Source organism: Alternaria postmessia, assembly GCF_024291825.1.
Source record: "Alternaria postmessia strain BMP 2775 chromosome Unknown scaffold_12, whole genome shotgun sequence".
Lineage (NCBI taxonomy): Eukaryota > Fungi > Ascomycota > Dothideomycetes > Pleosporales > Pleosporaceae > Alternaria > Alternaria postmessia.
In genome coordinates this window covers 186,209-203,403 of record NW_026260085.1, presented here as the reverse complement: position 1 = coordinate 203,403, position 17,195 = coordinate 186,209, and the positions used below count along the sequence as shown (strand labels likewise).

Sequence of the window (17,195 nt, the reverse complement as noted above, 5' to 3'; positions counted from 1 at the left end):
ACAGCTCACCACTCTCTTCAACATGAAGGCGTTCACTGCTACCGCTCTGGCGCTTGCCGCACCTGCAACTGCACTGCTGCGCTTCCCATGCGCTCAGCTAGTCATCGACAGATTGGATCCGCTGGTCACACCTGGCCAGGCTCCATCTCCTCACTTACATCAAATTCTGGGGGGTAACTCTTTCAATGTTACCATGGACCCGGAAAAGGACATGCCAGGGGAGTCGACATGTACATCTTGCCAGTTCAGCGAGGACTTTTCCGTAAGCAATACTACTCACACCTCGACATGTCTGGGCCAATCTGACGAGCCCATAGAACTACTGGACAGCCGTGCTATACTTCAAAGCCCGAAACGGCACATACAAGCGCGTTCCTCAAATTCCCAACTCAGGCTTCAACGGCGTCAACGGAGGCATGACAGTATATTACATGCAAGATGGGCTTTACAACTTCCAGCAAACCTCCAAAGTCCAGGCCTTCCAGCCCGGCTTCCGCATGTTCATTGGCGACGTGAATGCCCGTACCAAGGAAGAAGCCGAGCGCTTCCGCCAATTGACATTCACTTGTCTAGACAACATCAATACGCGTGATCCGCAGACTCTTGATTTCCCCACCCAACCATGCAAGACGGGCATCATGACCGCAGTTCGCTTCCCCACGTACGTCATGCTCATCCATCTATCCGCCTTTGTGGTCCTACTAATACCCCACCTAGCTGCTGGGACGGAGTCAACCTTGATTCCCCAGATCATATGGTGAGACATGTCCCTTCACGAACTGAATATGAGACATATACTGACTTTGTATACCCACATCTTAGGCACACATGAGTTACCCCGAGTTCGGCTCCTTTGAATCTGGCGGTCCCTGTCCCGCCAGTCATCCCGTACGCATGGGTCAACTCTTCTACGAAGTCATCTGGGTACGAGACATCCCTAGACGAACTGTATCTGAGGGCATATACTGACTTCGTACACGTATCATTGTAGGACACAAGCAAGTTTAACAACAAGGCTGATTGGCCTGAGGATGGTAGTCAACCATTCGTCTGGAGTTTCGGCGATGGGTAAGCCCTCGTTACGATTCGTGCAAGAAAATGCGGCCACTAATGTTCGATGTTTGTCGATTAGGACGGGTTACGCGAACCACGGAGATTACCTGTTCGGCTGGCAAGGCGACGCGCTCCAACGTGCTCTTGACTCGCCTTGCTATCAGAACTGTCCTACGCTTAAGACGCAGAATGCTGCTGCGATGAACAAGTGCACGGTTCCGCGTGTCGTGAAAGAAGAGATTGATGCTTGGGTTAGTGAGCTACCCGGTGGCCACCAGGCGCAATATGTCAGGAAGCGGTGGGCTGAGTAAATTCGATACCCGTTCATGAAGTAGACAGCACCGAGACATTTCAGGTGGGAGTTAGGAAATTATAACTATTGACTATGACTGTAGGAGCTATCTGAGTTTGTAGAAACGATACGTGCAAGGCGCGCGTTCTTGGCGTCTTTTCTTGCCTTGCAGAACATAAAATGATGTGTGTAAGAAAGAGATGGTGATGATGATGGTATATGACTCCGGCCGAAAACGGCACCGCCGCGGTTTGAGACGCAAAATGGTCTTCAAGGAAAAAGTCGCTGTCGATAACAAAGGAAAATCCGTGATGGGAAGATTTCTCACGATGCGCGCGCGATCCACTCTCCAGAGTTGAGTCGCGAATGAGCCGGTCGAGCGCCAGCTTCTTGTCTATGGAGACTGCATTTCGCGCTGCCACGTATGCGTATCACAGTGACCTCGCTCGAGTCTGCTTCAGCCTGCATACTCGCGTCATCCCTTGCCCTTGGCGCTGGGCATGTGCATATGTCTTCAGCTCCATCTACCTCTACGTCGTCGTCTTCGAGGTATATTGTTGGTGCAACACTGCTTCCTCCATCTTCGCTCTTATCCTCGGATGAGCCTAGCTCCTTGTCCCAAGTCCCATGACTACCGTGTCTCTTCAGGCCTAAGCTCTTCACAATCTCCTCAAGTTCCACTGCGCTCACTCTGACTCTTCCACTCTTTTCTTTTTCAAAATCGGCTTCAGAGTCTTTGTGTGAGTCTCCACTGAGCTGTGACCAGTCACTCACTCTACGTGTGTGTGTGCTGACTGTTGACGCGGAGAAGCGTGACGATGGCCCTAGTTTCGTTGTCTTACGAGGAGGGCTGGACCGTGTCGACGGAGCCTCAATGTCAAAGTCGAGATTTGATTCGTCGTCGTGGAAACGCGATAAGCTGTGGTTGCCTTGTTGAAAGTGGGAGGGGAAATAGGCTGTGTCGGGCCTGTAGATGACTGTCTGACCTGAATAGCGGGAGTTGTAAGAATGGTTTGTTTCCTCTGGGTAAGTCTCGGAGTAGCTAGGAACTACCTCGTCGACATCGCCATGGAGTAGGTGAACGGTGCTACCGGCTACGGGGCCGGAGATGCCAACGGAACGTGGAGCGTCACGGGCAGCGTCAGCGGGACTGCGAATTGCTCTACCGAGAGGCAACAAGGTGCTAAGGTTAACAGCTATCATCGCGGTCAGGAACTCGCAAATTCCCCACGTGGTGAAGTTCAAGTCGAAGTTGTTACGATAGCCGACCTCGGCCCATGACGTGACGACCATCCAGGTTCTGATGATAGCTGCCGCGCATGCAAAGAGTCCCAAAGATACCACCGCAAGAAGATGTAGGGTAGATCCGAGCTTCAACGAAGAGCTCACGGCGATAGGGATCGTGAACAAGATCAATAGCAGACTTGATGCAGCATTGATGGCTGGACCACCCAGTCAGTACCATTTCTAGTATTCATGGACGGCGATACTTACGGTAGTTCGCCAGAGCCCAGTGCTTGGACTCGCTCTGCGACATGCACAATGCCCTAGCATCTGAAAGGTCCCAGGCCGCTACTAGAGGGACACATTGAGCGAGGAGTGATATGAACCACTCAACCGTGTGCCAAAATACTAGTACTGTGTTCATCAGCTTCTGCGTTAGATAATATCGTGGCTGTAGACCTACACATGAGTCCGATGAGAAGAATAGTGCGTGCCATCAGCAAGCACGAACGACTCCCGGCGTCAGCCAGAGGTAGAAGAGTAAAAGTAGCCGATAGCTTAACAGCACCCAGCCCTAAGATGACGAGTGAATTCAACGCCCACATCCATGGGCCCATCTGAACGGTCTTGCTGACCGGTAAGACATAGCCATCCTCCTGCTGTCCGATACCAAGCTCTACGACTCCAGTGAATGTGATGAAGATTCCTATTGTGCATAGCTGTTTTGAGTGTTAGCTAATATAGAACCTCTTCACTCCAAGTTTCGAACGTACAGCGGCCAGTACCATGAGCCCATCATCGATGGCGAACGAGCGAACGAGCCTTCCACGAGTGAAGACTCTTAGCGAATAAATCAACAGCCCGGTCAAGGCCAGCGTGACGACGATGGCAAGATGGAGCGGCCCCCTGTCGGGGACTTGCCAGGGCAGAGGAGTTCCGGAGGGTGAGACCGCGCTGGCATTGACATCCATTGTGTGAGGTGACGATAATGCTGTCCGGTGTCCTGTGTCCTCCGCGAATTCATGCAGAGTTGTCGACCAGGCCGTGGGGAGTTGCTTGAAACGGGTGAATGTCTGATGAGAAGTACACGGGTGAAACGAACGTATGGGCAGGAATAAAAGAGCGTGGTCGAGAGGAAATGGAGGAGACCAGGATGTTTAGAGGAGAGCGTCTTGTACGACGAATTGAGCATGGCGTTTCAGCCCGGGGTAGCACCGCAGACACAGGCGCATGGTTCACGGCTCCTCGCCGACGTCGCTATAGAGATAGCAATGCTGCATAGGCGTAGTGGGGAGCCAATCGTCGAGTTGTCATAGCCTGCAAGGTACACGAGCGGGGATGATTTTGTTTTGCCGTTGAACTAGTCCTTTCTTTGCAGGGGTCCAGTGTCTTCCATGGTACAGCACGGTTGCTCTAGTGAAGCTATCAGCACCTGGTACTGATTCTCAGGTACCCTTCCGGAGTCCTTCGGTGCGCGACTGCTTTTCTCAAGGCTGATCTTCTGTATCAGGGACATTTCAGGGCTCATGAAGGTCTCTCAGGGTCAAGACGGTGAGGGTCTTTTCCAGCGCGTCGGTATACCTACTCCCTTATTCGTACCATGTGTATCTGATAACGGAGAGATGCTCTGTAGATGCGATGTCGTCACGATGAGACGATAAAGCTATCCGGACAAGGCAGATGATTTGCTCCCTCTCCACATCATGCAGCCAAAATTGTCTTAGTAAAGATTGTGGCTTGAGTTTCGAGCAGTAGTAATTCAGGACTGCTGTACAGCTCAGAAAGAACAAACAGAGAAAAGGAAGTCTCAAAGTCTAATGTCCTTCAGGGATGGATTTGTGTTATGGGTTCGTGTGGATGGGTGGGGAATGGCGCATCCTCGCCTGCATACAACTGGTCGAGCGCACCATTGCTTTTGCTCGTGATCTTCAGATTGACGAACGGGTTTTGCGAATTCCAGCGCCACAACGATATGCGAGATGCAGGAGATCTGTTGGAACGCAAATCCATCGATGGAAGATCTGATACGAGCTGAAATGCGGAGGCTGTGCCAGGGCACGCGAGGAGGCGTATCACGACACAGATGTCGTTAGGACAGGCTCGTGGCTCAGTGATTACCCAGGTCTCGACTATGCATCCCACGCAACAGCTGGCGGATGGTCGTCAACGGGATGAAACGTGTTTCTCAAAAAGCATGCGTATGTCGGAGTGCAACGGATCTGTGGAGTCGAGCAGGTCTTGGATGTGCTTAGGTTGGTAGCGAGGATTCCGCTTTCAGTGGCGTGGAGAAATTGTGGCTCGCGCTTTAGCTATTCATGGAGATGATCAGGACGTTAGCGGCGCGGAAGTCGTGCTGTGCCGGTCTTGGCACGCTAGCTCGGTTCAACAACTGGCATTTAGTGCTCTGGAGCCATACCATCTTACACTGGTGTATACGCACAGCACAGCGCCTGCCAGAATCCATCCCAAGTATTTCCTTTCGGTCCCGCGAACTACAGAATCAGGTTTGATCAACTACACCGTCAGAGGAAGCCTGATGATTGCCACGACTAAATATAACCGGGGTGTTGTTGGGGCCATGTAGGATACGCACCAAGTCTTCCCCCCTACCGCACAGGCGCTCGACCATCGCATCAGAATACACTGGAAAGGGTACATCTGTATGTGGTACGAATTCTGTGGTGCGACCGTGGAGAAACACTCTGGTCGCGCAAATTCTGCGAGAATAGACGCGATGTATACGGAGCCGGCGCAACACGCGCTTTTTCCGGTCAAAGTCGTGAAGGCTGAGGTCAAAGGAAAACGTGTCGGTGAGCCGTGTTGAGATATTGAAGAGAGCGGTATTCTTTGCCGCTGCCCATCATCACTATTCGGGATTAATACAGGAGAGTACATGTCGGTCTGAGATGTTGAGAAATTGGAAGGAGCGGTGACCTTCGCCGTTGCTCGTTACCAATCGGGTATAACACGTACCATCTGACCTGCTTTCAATACTACGGCAACTACGGCAATTGCGGCTACTATCGCCATATCTCCAGTGTCTAGCCGAGACGTACGTGTGCCGGCACTCTTCAATGAAACGACTTGCCCAAGTTTGGGGCGCAACGCGTACGACTTCTATCTTCGAGCCATTGTCGCTGAAGACGCTGCAAGCAAGATCGATACAGCTCTTTGTACGAACAGGCCATACCATAAGACGCTGCTAGCATCTGGATCCGGGTTATAAGTTGCCCTTCCACTAGAACCCATGGATATTGTGCGATGGAGCTCTGGAGCAGACCTCTCGATAGTGAGGGCTCCCCGCACGTGTGATTCGAGAAAATGACAAGCCGAGCTGCAACGGTTCATAAGCGATGAGTATTGTTTGCGGAAGGAGGGTAAGCAATTACACATCCAGACCGCACTCAAGTTCTTTCCCATCACCTCCAATAGGTACAGTCGGGAGGGATACCGCGCAATAGGTCTGTGCATTTGTCACTCAGGACACCTTCAGGACTGTTTGTGCCAATTCCCAAGCTTAAGCATTGACGCCATTGAACTGATAGAAGCGACCTCTCTTTGCGGTATTTCATTAAAGGCAGTCAACGCAACCTTCGAGTGAGTACGTGCATCTAAAGAACTGCAAGAAAACTACGTTTGTCCTGCAAGGCGAGAAACATATACCAGTCTTCGTCCGATGCATATGCAAATTGAAACAAGATCTAGCCAGAAGAGTGAAAAAGGCCACACACACACATATCAACTAACTTTTCGCAGCAATCTTTGAGAATGCAGTAGCTTCTAAGATATAATCTTAGCGCTCGCAGATGCGACGTTCAAAGTAGTGTTCGATGTTTGTCCTTAGTCAAACCTCAAAAAGAGGTTCTTTCTCCTCTGCCGCACCATCCACCATCTCCGCCACAACAATATCATCCCCAGATCAGTACAACCGCAAAAAGAATAGCTAGAGCAGGTAATGCATCGGCCGGGAATCGAACCCGGGGCTAGCCGAAACTGTCCTGTGAAGGATGGCAACGGCTAATTTTACCACTAAACCACCGATGCGAAAGATGCTAAGCATGATAGAACTGATGACCTAACCAGGGGTCGCTGATAGGATGTTAGAAACTGTATTCGAACAGGTGGCAATTGAGTGCTACTTACAACCTGGAATCTCTTGATATCGAACTGAGTCGTAGTCAAGCGCCTTGCCATTGGGCCATTAGGCCAGTTGTTGCTTAGTAATGATGGAATGACCAGAAAATGGAAACAATATATCCCAAGTCTTTCGTGGTTCTGTCAGACTGGACGGTTGAGATTACATTCAGAAGGCCGCTTGGTGGGGCAGTGTTGCGGCAGACTTTTTCTTAGTGAGGTTTGCCGTGGTGGGGCATGCATATCGACCAGTCCAACCGGGAACATCACGTCCATTACGATAGCCTGCTGGCAAACAGCTTCGCTTGCAAGCACGTACAGACGCTCGCTGCTTCAGAGTATGCGTTCTTTGCCCTTTACCTCCAGCGCTTGGATTACTTACTTCCACACCGTGTGCAGCAATGCAAAACCGCGATGCCGAATTCGACCGCGAGTCTGAATCATAGGAGATACAATGCGAAGTATGCCTGACTGTGTTCTCGTTGATATGGTCTCCCTTCTAACATCCGAATGCTACAGGCCTGTCGCCAGAAGATAAGTGTGCAGGCTGTGACGTGCTCTAGCTTTGGTTTCCATCTTTGCTGGTTAAAGTGCTGTACTTTACATCTTTACACGCTTCGTTGACCTGTAAACATATTACACCAGCTATCCCTACGGGCTACTTTCTAAAAACTGATTGTGCTCAATCCCTTTATGCTTACGTTGTGAAATTTTGGAAGGCGCTACAAAATGGGTGGGCTTCATGAACACACTGAGGACAGTCAATAAAGACGTCAGTGTAGACTTGTAACGTCTTGATGACAATGTCAATTAAGATTCGGATCGTCTGTAATTCGTTGCGATATCGTGCTGTTTTATCTTTCTCTTAACACGTCGAGCTGTTCCAAGCAGATGTTTATCAGTTCAAGGATATTCCATGGTGCCTTTTAAAATCTTGATAGCTCTTGTGCTATTGTGATGGAGGTTGAAAAGATAACGGCGAAGTAGAAGCATTTAGTATGAGACGATCACGATTAGGCAGCTGCGCTGCCGTCTACGAACGAGAAGCGAAAGAAAAGTAGGCCCTCGCTTGCTTGCTGTTACGAAAGGCTTTATGCGATTGGTCGGCTTCGCAGCGAGCCGGGGCGAGCCACGGATAGAAATTCTAACGAATTGCTAGAGGTACACCTCCAGCAAGCAAACCACAATATCTACAATGGGTGAGGAATGCCCATTGGGTAGTTGGAACACGACCAAGGTCGTGATCCATAGTGGAAGCATTAGCGTGGTTCTAGCGCGACATCGTCTCGTGCATGCAGGTGCAACGTCTTACCCTCGCTTCCTTCTCGTAACCCCCTCATTGTCCAGATTCCATCAAAGTCTGGCTAAATGATCCGACAGCCCGGACCAGCAAGCAAACTACTTTCTACCTGAATGCAAATATACTCTTCGCGACAAGAAGACACGATGCACTACCCCAGGATAGGAAAGAGACAAGACTCATTGCAGCGACAAGACGCGCTTAGCATCTACCCCGGATCTGTTGTACAGCCCGATTGGCTTGTGGGCTATGATATTGGCTCGCTCCACTCTTGGTACATCCTTTGAATACACACAAACATATCGCCCATGGTTAGACAAGGCACCAAGCGGAACGTGATGGAAGAATGCACCCCGAAGCTGACGCAAGACACCTATATATTTGGCCTCATAAGCACGAGTTGAGCACCACACTGGCTTCAACTACTTAAGCAATCTGATATCCTCAGTATTACGAAGATGAAGTCTGCAGCTCTCCTTGCCGCAGTATGTGCGACCGCTGTGTTTGCGAAGCCAGAGCAGGTCGCGCCCAGGGCGCTATTTACTATTGAAGTCGCTCCTGGAGAGACTACCCAGATCACAGAAGAAGAGAGATGGGAACTTTCCGCTGTCAGTAACATACACCTTGCTAGGATTCACCTGATCTGACTTTCTCCTAGAGCGGCGGCTGCGGAAGCCATTTCTTCGACATCAGTGACTCCCATGTCGCACCTCTCGCAGTCAGAGCAGGACCACCCTACCCCAAAAAGTTCAAATACCAAGAAAACGTCAAGCGACTTTTCCCGAAACTCAGTTGGGATAACATCAAAAAGAACTTAGAGTACTACTCTACCTTTCACACGCGTTTTTTCGAAACCGAAACCGGCGCCGAGGCTGCGCAGTGGCTTCTTGGTCAGGTTCAAGATGTAGTATTGAAGTCTGGAAAGAAGGGTGTTACTGCCGAAGCATTCCCACACGCACGATGGCCGCAAAACTCTGTCGTTGCGCGTGTCCAAGGACGAAGCAACAGGACTGTAGTTGTGGGTGCTCATCTCGACTCTATCAACTCAGCAGACCGAATGAATGGACGTGCGCCAGGTGTTGATGATGACGGTAGCGGCTCGTTCCTTATCCTAGAAGCTCTCCGCGTATTGCTAAGCGACAAAGACTTCGGCCCAAGCAAGCTGCAAAACTCCATCGAGTTCCACTGGTACGCGGCGGAGGAGGGAGGACTGCGTGGTAGTCAAGACATCTTCACGCAATACGCGGCTGCCGGCAGGGATATCTGGGCCATGTTACAGCAGGATATGGTTGGATACACAAAGGGTACTATTAACGCTGGAAAGCCAGAGAGCTTTGGTCTTATCACCGATTTCACGGATCCGGCGCTTAACGAGTACATCACTCGCGTCATCAAGGAGGTGAGTGCATGCAAATCAAGATACAAGCCAGCAGATCTAACTTTGATATAGTACACCGACATCACATATGTGAACAGCACATGTGGATACGCGTGTTCCGATCATGGCTCTGCGATGAGGAGTGGCTTCCCCGCGTCGTTCGTCTTCGAATCTGCTTTTGAGTACCGAAACCCTTACATCCACACTGCCAATGACACCATGGAACACATGGATCCCGACCACGTAATTCAACATGGCCAGCTCGTCTTGGGATACATATATGAGCTTGGATTCAGTAAGCATGACCTGTAGGTAGTATCAGCGATGAATTAATGCACTTTCATCAAAATGTAATCAAAAGATGACTATTATGAACGCTAGACGATAGTAGCAGTTGAGGTGCCTGTCTCCTGTCGAGGCCTGAGAGTCCGCCTTCGTAGCTTCATCGTATGTTCTGCCTCCTCCATCGACATGATGAGATACGAACGATACCTCAACCGTGTAACCAGCAGACTACTCCGAGCCAAATCAGGTCCGCCGTGCCCATCCCACAGCCTGGTCCATCTTCGGTAGCCAGTGTCCTAGTACACACTCCTCATTGGGGTTATTTTGACACTTGAAATTCATTTCGATCATTTCTCTCGCGATGGACACGACACCAGGCATATGCTCGTCCTTTATGAGCAAAGGAGATTTGTGATCAAAGACCTCGCAGATCACACTTAGCGTATCTTTAATCTTCTCTTGAATGTCGGAGTCGAAGATGTGCTCGTAGCCGTACAGCTGCCTAGTTGCACACCATAGTTGTATGACGAACTGAGAAGCCTCGACGTCAGATGTGATCCGATCGAGCGTATTGGCGGTCTCGCGTTGACCAGGCATAAACTCCGGCTCACGACCGAAGTAAAAGAGGACTACATCAGGATGAACCGGACAGGTGTTGTGATGTTTGAGGTGATTGATGAGACAACTACCACAATATACTCCGTGGCAGGGATGAGATTCGCTTCTAATGCGGAGAAGTACTGCTAAGACAAGTATGTCAGTAATCAAGAAGCGTGAAGAAGGATTCGTTGGCTCCTACGTGAAAGAAAACCTCCGCAGAGATCGCAATCCACATTACTCTCGATGCATTCATCGAGGAAAGATTTGCGGTCCTTCAATGGCGCATCCATGTTTCTTGTCTTTGGTGTAAGGAGGGATTCGGAAGAGAAAGTTGACTCGTCTTCAGAAATATAGAACAGAGAAAAGAGTTGGTTGTACTTTTTTTGAGAAAGTGCTCAGACATATATACAGCTAGGAGAGTGAAGAAGCAGGTTGGTGAGTGGACTAACCTCGTGATAACGTGCCTAGATAAGAGGGTAGTCCTTGTTAAAGTGGTGTTATCAGTGGTGAAAGTGCCATGTTGATTTCGAGTGAATTTGAATTCTACCCAATGCGGTGGAAGTACCTCGTTTTCTTCGCAATATTTCAACTTCCACACCAACACTTCCCTCAAGCTGTACGTGTATCCTCCAACCTTCATCTTTTTGAGTGGAAAATAACAGCCATTTTCATAATGCACCTTCAATATCTCCAGTGCCAGCTTTCTAACACCAAGCAGTATTCGCTAAACACATGGGGGACCAAAGCGTGGTACTGGGCCATTGGAATCCAGCCAAAGTTAACGCCTTGCTCGATATCAGAATCGTAGGTAGTCTGTTCTCGTTTGTAGAGACCGTACAATGCCTTTCGAATGAGCTTGATAAAGGTTTTCGCCTCGATCCAGGCGTCGGGATGCTGATCCAACTGAAAGTCCTCGTTGGCGAGGGGTACCTGTCGCGCGCCCTCGAAGAATTCAGATTTGTCGAGTTTGAAGAAGGGCCACTGTTTGCCAAGAAGGCATTTGGGTAGTCCCTGTTCTAGATCGCAATCCCTGGCCAGTCTTCAAAAGCAATCAGTCCCAAATTTGTGATGACAGTTTGCGGGCCTCATGTATATATGATGACAGTTTCTGTCGAACGGTTGATGATCTACGTCGAACGGTTTCACACAAATGCCGCAGTTGGCAAGAACAAAGTCTTCGCTGAGAAAGTCGCTGCGCGAAAGAAGATCTGCGCCTGGTGCTGCCATTGTGTGGTTGTTGGGGATCTTGCTATCGTTGGGAAATGGGACGATGTTGTTGAAATTCAACGTTGACTTGACCAGCTGCGACCCTGGAAACAGTTGCTACCAAGCATGCTATAGTGATGAGAAAAAGCTGCCTATAATGTACGTCGTATTTTTTATAGTCGGAGGATGCTTCCCTACACGCATTCAATGTCGCGAATGTCCGGGCAATCCGAAAGTCCTGGTGGCTTCCGCCGGCTCTCCGCATTGGTGAAGTCCAGCGGTTGTGTTTACGCCTTTATGTCTCGGTGGGTGCAAAAGCAAGACCCACACGGATCCGCAGCCCACTCAGATGTTGAAAGCGGACACCAAGCCAAAAGAACGCTAGTCTAACACTAGCAGCCATGAATGCTTTCTACAACCACCGCCGCCTTGAATAACACCTGAATGACAGAACCGAGACAACAAGAAGAACAGTAATGTCTGGCTCCAAAAGCAAAGTTTTTTGGTGAGCGTGAACCTCAATGTGCGCGGTCTTCTCCCCGTAGGGACTTTGGGGTAAAGACATGACAGTCTTTAGCTCAACACCCAAAGGAATGTCGCTGGCAGGACTGGATGGATGCAACAATGACGAGCCTTTCCTCGAAGCCATAACTGATCGGTGGGTCGAAAGATTGGTTGACTGGTTCTGTTCGTGCATACCGTTGGAGGTCGAAGGAGCATCGAAAGAATCAACACCGCCGGAGGACTCAATATCCGGCGATGATGGATGTAGCAGTGTTGATTGCCGTCGCGGCTTCGGCATTTCGACATCGCCATGATCTGATAATGAAACAGTGCTGCATCTCTTTCGTGTTGCCGACACTTGACAGTCTGTCTCAAACCATCCTACGTCGTTGAAAGGGTCTACGATAGAGTCGATCGAGCTACGGCGTAAAAGCTCTTGCTTGAGATTCGGGCGCCAGCTCGGCCTGCGGTTCGATGGAGGTTGTTGGTAGGGATGGTCGCGTTTGCGTTCAACACGTTGTGTTCTTCGCACCCTGAGCGGCGTTACTGTGGTCTTCGGCGATAGTGGCGGTGAGGGAGGGTATGCGTCGGTGTCGGTTTCTATGTTGGCTGCATGCGATGCCTTGGTTTGGTAGTAAAAGGCCCTGAGTTCTTTCTCATAATAGCTAGGTGTTGTGGATAGACTGCCTTCTCCGCGCTTGGCTATTCCGCCTCTTCGTGCAAACGGCCTGGGGTTGCTGTAATCTCTGGATGAGTTTCGACAAACGAGGGCATCAGCGCACATTTTGGCAAGTTCAAGTTTTGTTATCGTGTAACCAGGCTGGGTCTGGGAAGTTTGAGTAGACAAAGCGTTGAGTGGTGTAGGTAGATGATCTTATGATCTTCTTACAACGGAAGTCAAGCATGTATATTGGATTGACAGCTACTTGTAAGGTCAAGAGAGGATGACTCGGATACATTGACCTAATTTATTGTATATGTCAACGTGGCTGGTCGCACGGTTGTTGTGAAGCGCGGGCATTATCGAAGATGGTTGGTGCCCTGCATGGACGACCGTTGGCACAGTAGACGCCAACATGCGCACACTGCAAGCTTGGGGCCTAAAGAACAAAGACTAGTAGATGCGAAAGGCAGCATGGCAGCTGAGATGGCTTGGATATCCTTTCACCGCTTCTTGCTCTGTGGACCAAATACCGATGTTTCTATGCTCGCTTGAATTGCCTCGATGGATTCTCCCTGCGTGCGATTACGACATCCGTGCCAAACCTATAGTCTGCGCGTGATTTTGCTTGTTTGTGATCGGGCAGTTGGCAGACCCTGCGTCTAATGTTGGCGCCCGGTGCAGGACGGACCGATCAGTGCGCCCGAATACTCTGCCCTGCATAGTTTGATTTCCGAATCAAGTTATAGGCAGTTTGCGCGGTGCCAATTTCATCACTGATTGCGTTCAGAATATCCAACGTGCGGATTGTGGTTGAGCTGGTGCTGTCGATTTCGTACGGTATCCGCACGCGATCAGAACACATCCATCTCCTGGGTAACACGCTTTCCGAACCAGTCAACCAGTTCGTCTCCACCACCTTCATTCTTACCACTAAAGAAGTCTGTCATGCGCATGTCGTTGCCATCGTCTTCCGTAGGCCATTCGATAGCGACGTCGGGTTTCTTCCCTTCTAGAAGCTCTTTGGCGGTTCCCCACGAAAAGCGAGTCTCGCTACCCCAGCCAAAAAGAGGGTCCATGTTCTGCTTCAGCCAGGTCTGTGTCCTTGGGTCCGACGGGTATCCGGAGCCCCAAGCCACCTTGACTTCAGCATCTTCGTTCGCCTCGGTAGCGCGATTCTGGTAGGGTTCGTAGCAGACGTCCAGGGCGGCGTCCCGGGTAACCTTGGCACACACTGATGCCGCACTGACACAAGGGTATAGACTATCGGCCTTCTTCGCGACTGTAATCCGTATTGTAGGCCATATCCTCTCTAGCTTCTTCTGGTAAATTTCTGGTTTGCCAATGGTGTCGATGTAGATCTCCTTGACATTCACTCCTTGAGCCAGCACCTCCTTGATCAGGTCTATGGTGGCATCCATTGCTTGGGCGTTGAGATTGTATACGTTGGGGGATAACATGTGCGCTGAGATGTCTTGAGCTGACATGACGCGTGTTGCCCATCCGCCGGCCTCGTAGAGATCTGAGCCCTTGGTGCAGAGCTTGCGCATTAAATCTGTGCGGACTTCAGGAGTCAGGACCTTGGAGTCATCGAAGTGGTGCGTTTCGGCGAGGAGAGAGTGATGCAGTTCGATGGGTAGATAGAAGAGTCCGTACACCATGGGTCCTGAACATGTTAGTGACTAGAAGGGCTCTCATAAGGCAGTCAAGTACCCAAGACAGGACCTCGTCCAGCTTCATCAACACCTAGCACGACTTCTGCGGACATGTCGTCTGCTATTCGTTTCGGTATTGGTGAGAAGTGCGAATACGACTTTCCGCCGAGAATGCCTGGCTTGGATATTGAAGGTGCCATGAAGACATCTGAGGGCGGTGTTTCCAGCTCAATTTCTTGGGTGTCCATCTGAACGTCTTCCTGTGGTTCTGCCATCCTTCTTGACGTATAGCTTTGGTGGTTTGATCGTAGGCGTAATGTGTTGTATGTCGTTGCAGAGCAATCGGAGGGGGGAGACGCGACGCGTTCTTCGGCGGCTTCGACGCGACGGAGGCGCTAGCGACGTGAATGGTACCGAAGCACGGCAGAAGAACGGCAGAGCCCACACACACCTCATGCGTACACGGCACGTTGCATGCCGTTTTCAACACTTTTCCCCGAAACCTACTGCAATGGGTAAGTTGGTGCCGGCAAGTCATGGTCGTGCTACCACACAAAGTGACTCGCTGCATGAGTCTCGCCGAAGCCAGTCACTTTTCCCCCGGGGTGGTTGCATGGATTGCGAGATGGGTGGTAGCACATTACAACACGACTACGGAACTGCTACATACGAGATCAATTGCGCCTATTTGACAGTGTTGTAGATCGCTTTGCTCGGACCACTTCGAACATTCTCTTGTACCCAATTCGGCAATCCTCTCAACAAACTGATTTTGTTTATACTGCTAGGCAGGAAGACCTGTCCGCCGCTGCAGCCCATGATCCTTCCAACAATCGCATCCGCGACGGCAGTCGGCTCAATAATTGCAGATCCCTGCTTCTTGAGCTCCTGTTCTACGGGTGCGAGAAGAGGCGTGCGAGCCCAATTGGGATGTATGGATGTTGTCAGTACGTTTGGGCTGTTGTAGTGGAGCTTGAGTTCCTGGTTGAGCGCTATCATGAATCAGCATGCTGCATCAAAGAGTAAAAGCAAACATCGTACCTTCATGGAAGCTGAGAATGGCCGCCTTCGTCGCACAGTAATCCGCCAGACCAGCGACACCAACGAAGCTTGCAGTACTTGCGACTGTCACGACATGGCCCTTGTTGTGACGAAGCATATCTGGCAGGAACGCTTTGGTGGTATACCAGTTGCTGAGCACATTTACATCGAAGATCTTCCGAAGATACACGTCGGATGTGGTAAGAATGGTGTGAGAAGCTAGGATACCGGCATTGTTGATGAGAATAGTCGGTGAACCCATCGTTTCCTTGATCTTTTCGGCGATGGAATAGACTTCGGATGGGTCGGTAACATCGCATTTGAAGAACTTCAGACCGGCATCTATCAGGCGCGTCAGTACCAGGCAATAGCTACCACAGTGAGTGATGGTCAGTCTTACAGCCCTGCAACCCGGAAGGCAATTGCTGAATATCCAGCACTGCTACCCTTATCCCTTTACTGATCAATCTCTTGACCACCAGCTCCCCGATTCCGCTACATCCTCCTGTGACGACTGCCACCTCCCGGCTCCAGTTCCACTTTGCCTTCTCACTTCGCAACCTGCCTGCATTTAGGGCAATGTGGTTGAGCTGCTTGTTAACAACTGATGCCGTCCCAGCTATCAGACACCACTTCAAGGCCTTCAGAATCCGTGCATATCTGTGAGGGTCTCGAAGAGCAGGGATTCGAGTTGTGAGTTGGCTACGAAGTTGTGTAGGCCCTTTTGTTAACGCCCATAGTAGGGTTGCCGTCACTAGAGGGTTGAGTGCAATATGACCGGCAGAAGTCGTAATGAGACTGAGAAGATTTTGCAATATTTTCGACATATCTAAGTTCACATCTGAGGTGCGCAAATGAAACCAGAGTGCGGGCTCTGAGCATTTCAAGAAGAACGTCACTTGTGTAACTTTCCTTAGTGTATATAGGGCGTTGCGGGTCCGTTTGCATCAAAAGAGGGGACTGAGCGACGCCAATAGAGTCTAATTGAGGGGACTCGCGCCGACGATGTCGAAGCCTCGGCTTCTCAGTGTCGAATGCCTACGTTTACTATACGAGCATCACTTTCTAGTGCGTCGAAAGCGGAGTCTTCATCAGTCTCAAATCGGACAGTGAAGACTATATACTTCAACGTGGGCATGCATCTCAGAGCGTTGGTATATGCCCCGATATATCGAAGTCAACCCCGGATTACACGCTAATCAATGGAGACCGTGACGTGCCACGCGATAACGTCCTGCTCATTCCCCAGAATTTTGAGGACTTTCCGAAGAATGCAACCACCTTGGTGACAATGCACATGGCCATTGTGCTGTTACTGGCACCCTGCGTCATTTTTCTGAAGCTGTTCTGCAAGAATACATCGGGGCGTGGCAAATGAGAATAGAAGGCGCAGCTGTCGGGTGCATTGCTTCTCGGGTGCAGAGGTCCGCATTGCCTGAACTAAGATCTGATTGGTTGGTATTCAAGCCAAGCAGCGCACGTGTTGCGGCTTCCTGCCACGAGCAACTCTATCAAGACATCGCAACGAAGGCTTGCCATCCGAAATCACTCGCGATAGATATCTTCGCATATGTTACTTTGTTTCCGCCGATGGTTGCATACAGGCGCACCGCTTTAGCCGGTCCCACGGAGTCCACCCTGCATCCCTTACTGATTGGCAGATGCAAGGCGCGTGCGGGGAAATGCCTGGTTCTCGATTCTGAAACGAGAGCGGTCAGGACCTACCTAACCGCATTGGCTGCGTTGGAAAACGAGGCGCCTCATTCGAGAGGATCGTCATTGTCGTAAAGAGAAGCATACATGGCGACCATGATGGATCAAACGACTGAGCAAGCGCTGGCTAGTACCGCCTGACCATCAAG

General features: G+C 50.4%; 6 protein-coding genes and 1 non-coding gene across 7 annotated transcripts; 2 read left to right on the top strand and 5 right to left on the bottom strand.

Annotated features, from left to right (window-relative positions):
* Positions 1–22: 22 nt before the first annotated feature.
* Positions 23–1,364, top strand: J4E82_002961 (uncharacterized protein; the record flags this gene model as incomplete). Its single annotated transcript, XM_051729254.1, has 6 exons — positions 23–262; positions 318–661; positions 718–757; positions 823–924; positions 992–1,068; positions 1,133–1,364. 6 exons carry the CDS (start codon positions 23–25, stop codon positions 1,362–1,364), a joined length of 1,035 nt encoding a protein of 344 aa, XP_051590969.1.
* Positions 1,365–1,669: 305 nt separating this feature from the next.
* Positions 1,670–3,540, bottom strand: J4E82_002960 (uncharacterized protein; the record flags this gene model as incomplete). Its single annotated transcript, XM_051729253.1, has 4 exons — positions 1,670–2,787; positions 2,840–2,983; positions 3,033–3,288; positions 3,343–3,540. The coding sequence occupies 4 exons, from the start codon at positions 3,538–3,540 to the stop codon at positions 1,670–1,672; spliced, it is 1,716 nt and encodes a 571-aa protein (XP_051590968.1).
* A 2,985-nt stretch (positions 3,541–6,525) lies between these two features.
* J4E82_002959 lies at positions 6,526–6,613 on the bottom strand. The gene has a single exon. It is a non-coding gene; the product is annotated as a tRNA-Gly (tRNA).
* Positions 6,614–8,461: 1,848 nt separating this feature from the next.
* Positions 8,462–9,693, top strand: J4E82_002958 (uncharacterized protein; the record flags this gene model as incomplete). Its single annotated transcript, XM_051729252.1, has 3 exons — positions 8,462–8,611; positions 8,662–9,402; positions 9,454–9,693. 3 exons carry the CDS (start codon positions 8,462–8,464, stop codon positions 9,691–9,693), a joined length of 1,131 nt encoding a protein of 376 aa, XP_051590967.1.
* Positions 9,694–9,909: 216 nt separating this feature from the next.
* On the bottom strand, positions 9,910–11,493 carry J4E82_002957 (uncharacterized protein; the record flags this gene model as incomplete). The annotated part of the gene is made up of 3 exons (XM_051729251.1): positions 9,910–10,351; positions 10,976–11,247; positions 11,437–11,493. The coding sequence occupies 3 exons, from the start codon at positions 11,491–11,493 to the stop codon at positions 9,910–9,912; spliced, it is 771 nt and encodes a 256-aa protein (XP_051590966.1).
* Positions 11,494–13,491: 1,998 nt separating this feature from the next.
* J4E82_002956 (uncharacterized protein) lies at positions 13,492–14,567 on the bottom strand (the record flags this gene model as incomplete). The annotated part of the gene is made up of 2 exons (XM_051729250.1): positions 13,492–14,303; positions 14,351–14,567. The coding sequence occupies 2 exons, from the start codon at positions 14,565–14,567 to the stop codon at positions 13,492–13,494; spliced, it is 1,029 nt and encodes a 342-aa protein (XP_051590965.1).
* Positions 14,568–14,976: 409 nt separating this feature from the next.
* Positions 14,977–16,471, bottom strand: J4E82_002955 (uncharacterized protein; the record flags this gene model as incomplete). Its single annotated transcript, XM_051729249.1, has 4 exons — positions 14,977–15,284; positions 15,334–15,675; positions 15,734–15,923; positions 16,376–16,471. 4 exons carry the CDS (start codon positions 16,469–16,471, stop codon positions 14,977–14,979), a joined length of 936 nt encoding a protein of 311 aa, XP_051590964.1.
* Between the last annotated feature and the right edge of the window lie 724 nt (positions 16,472–17,195).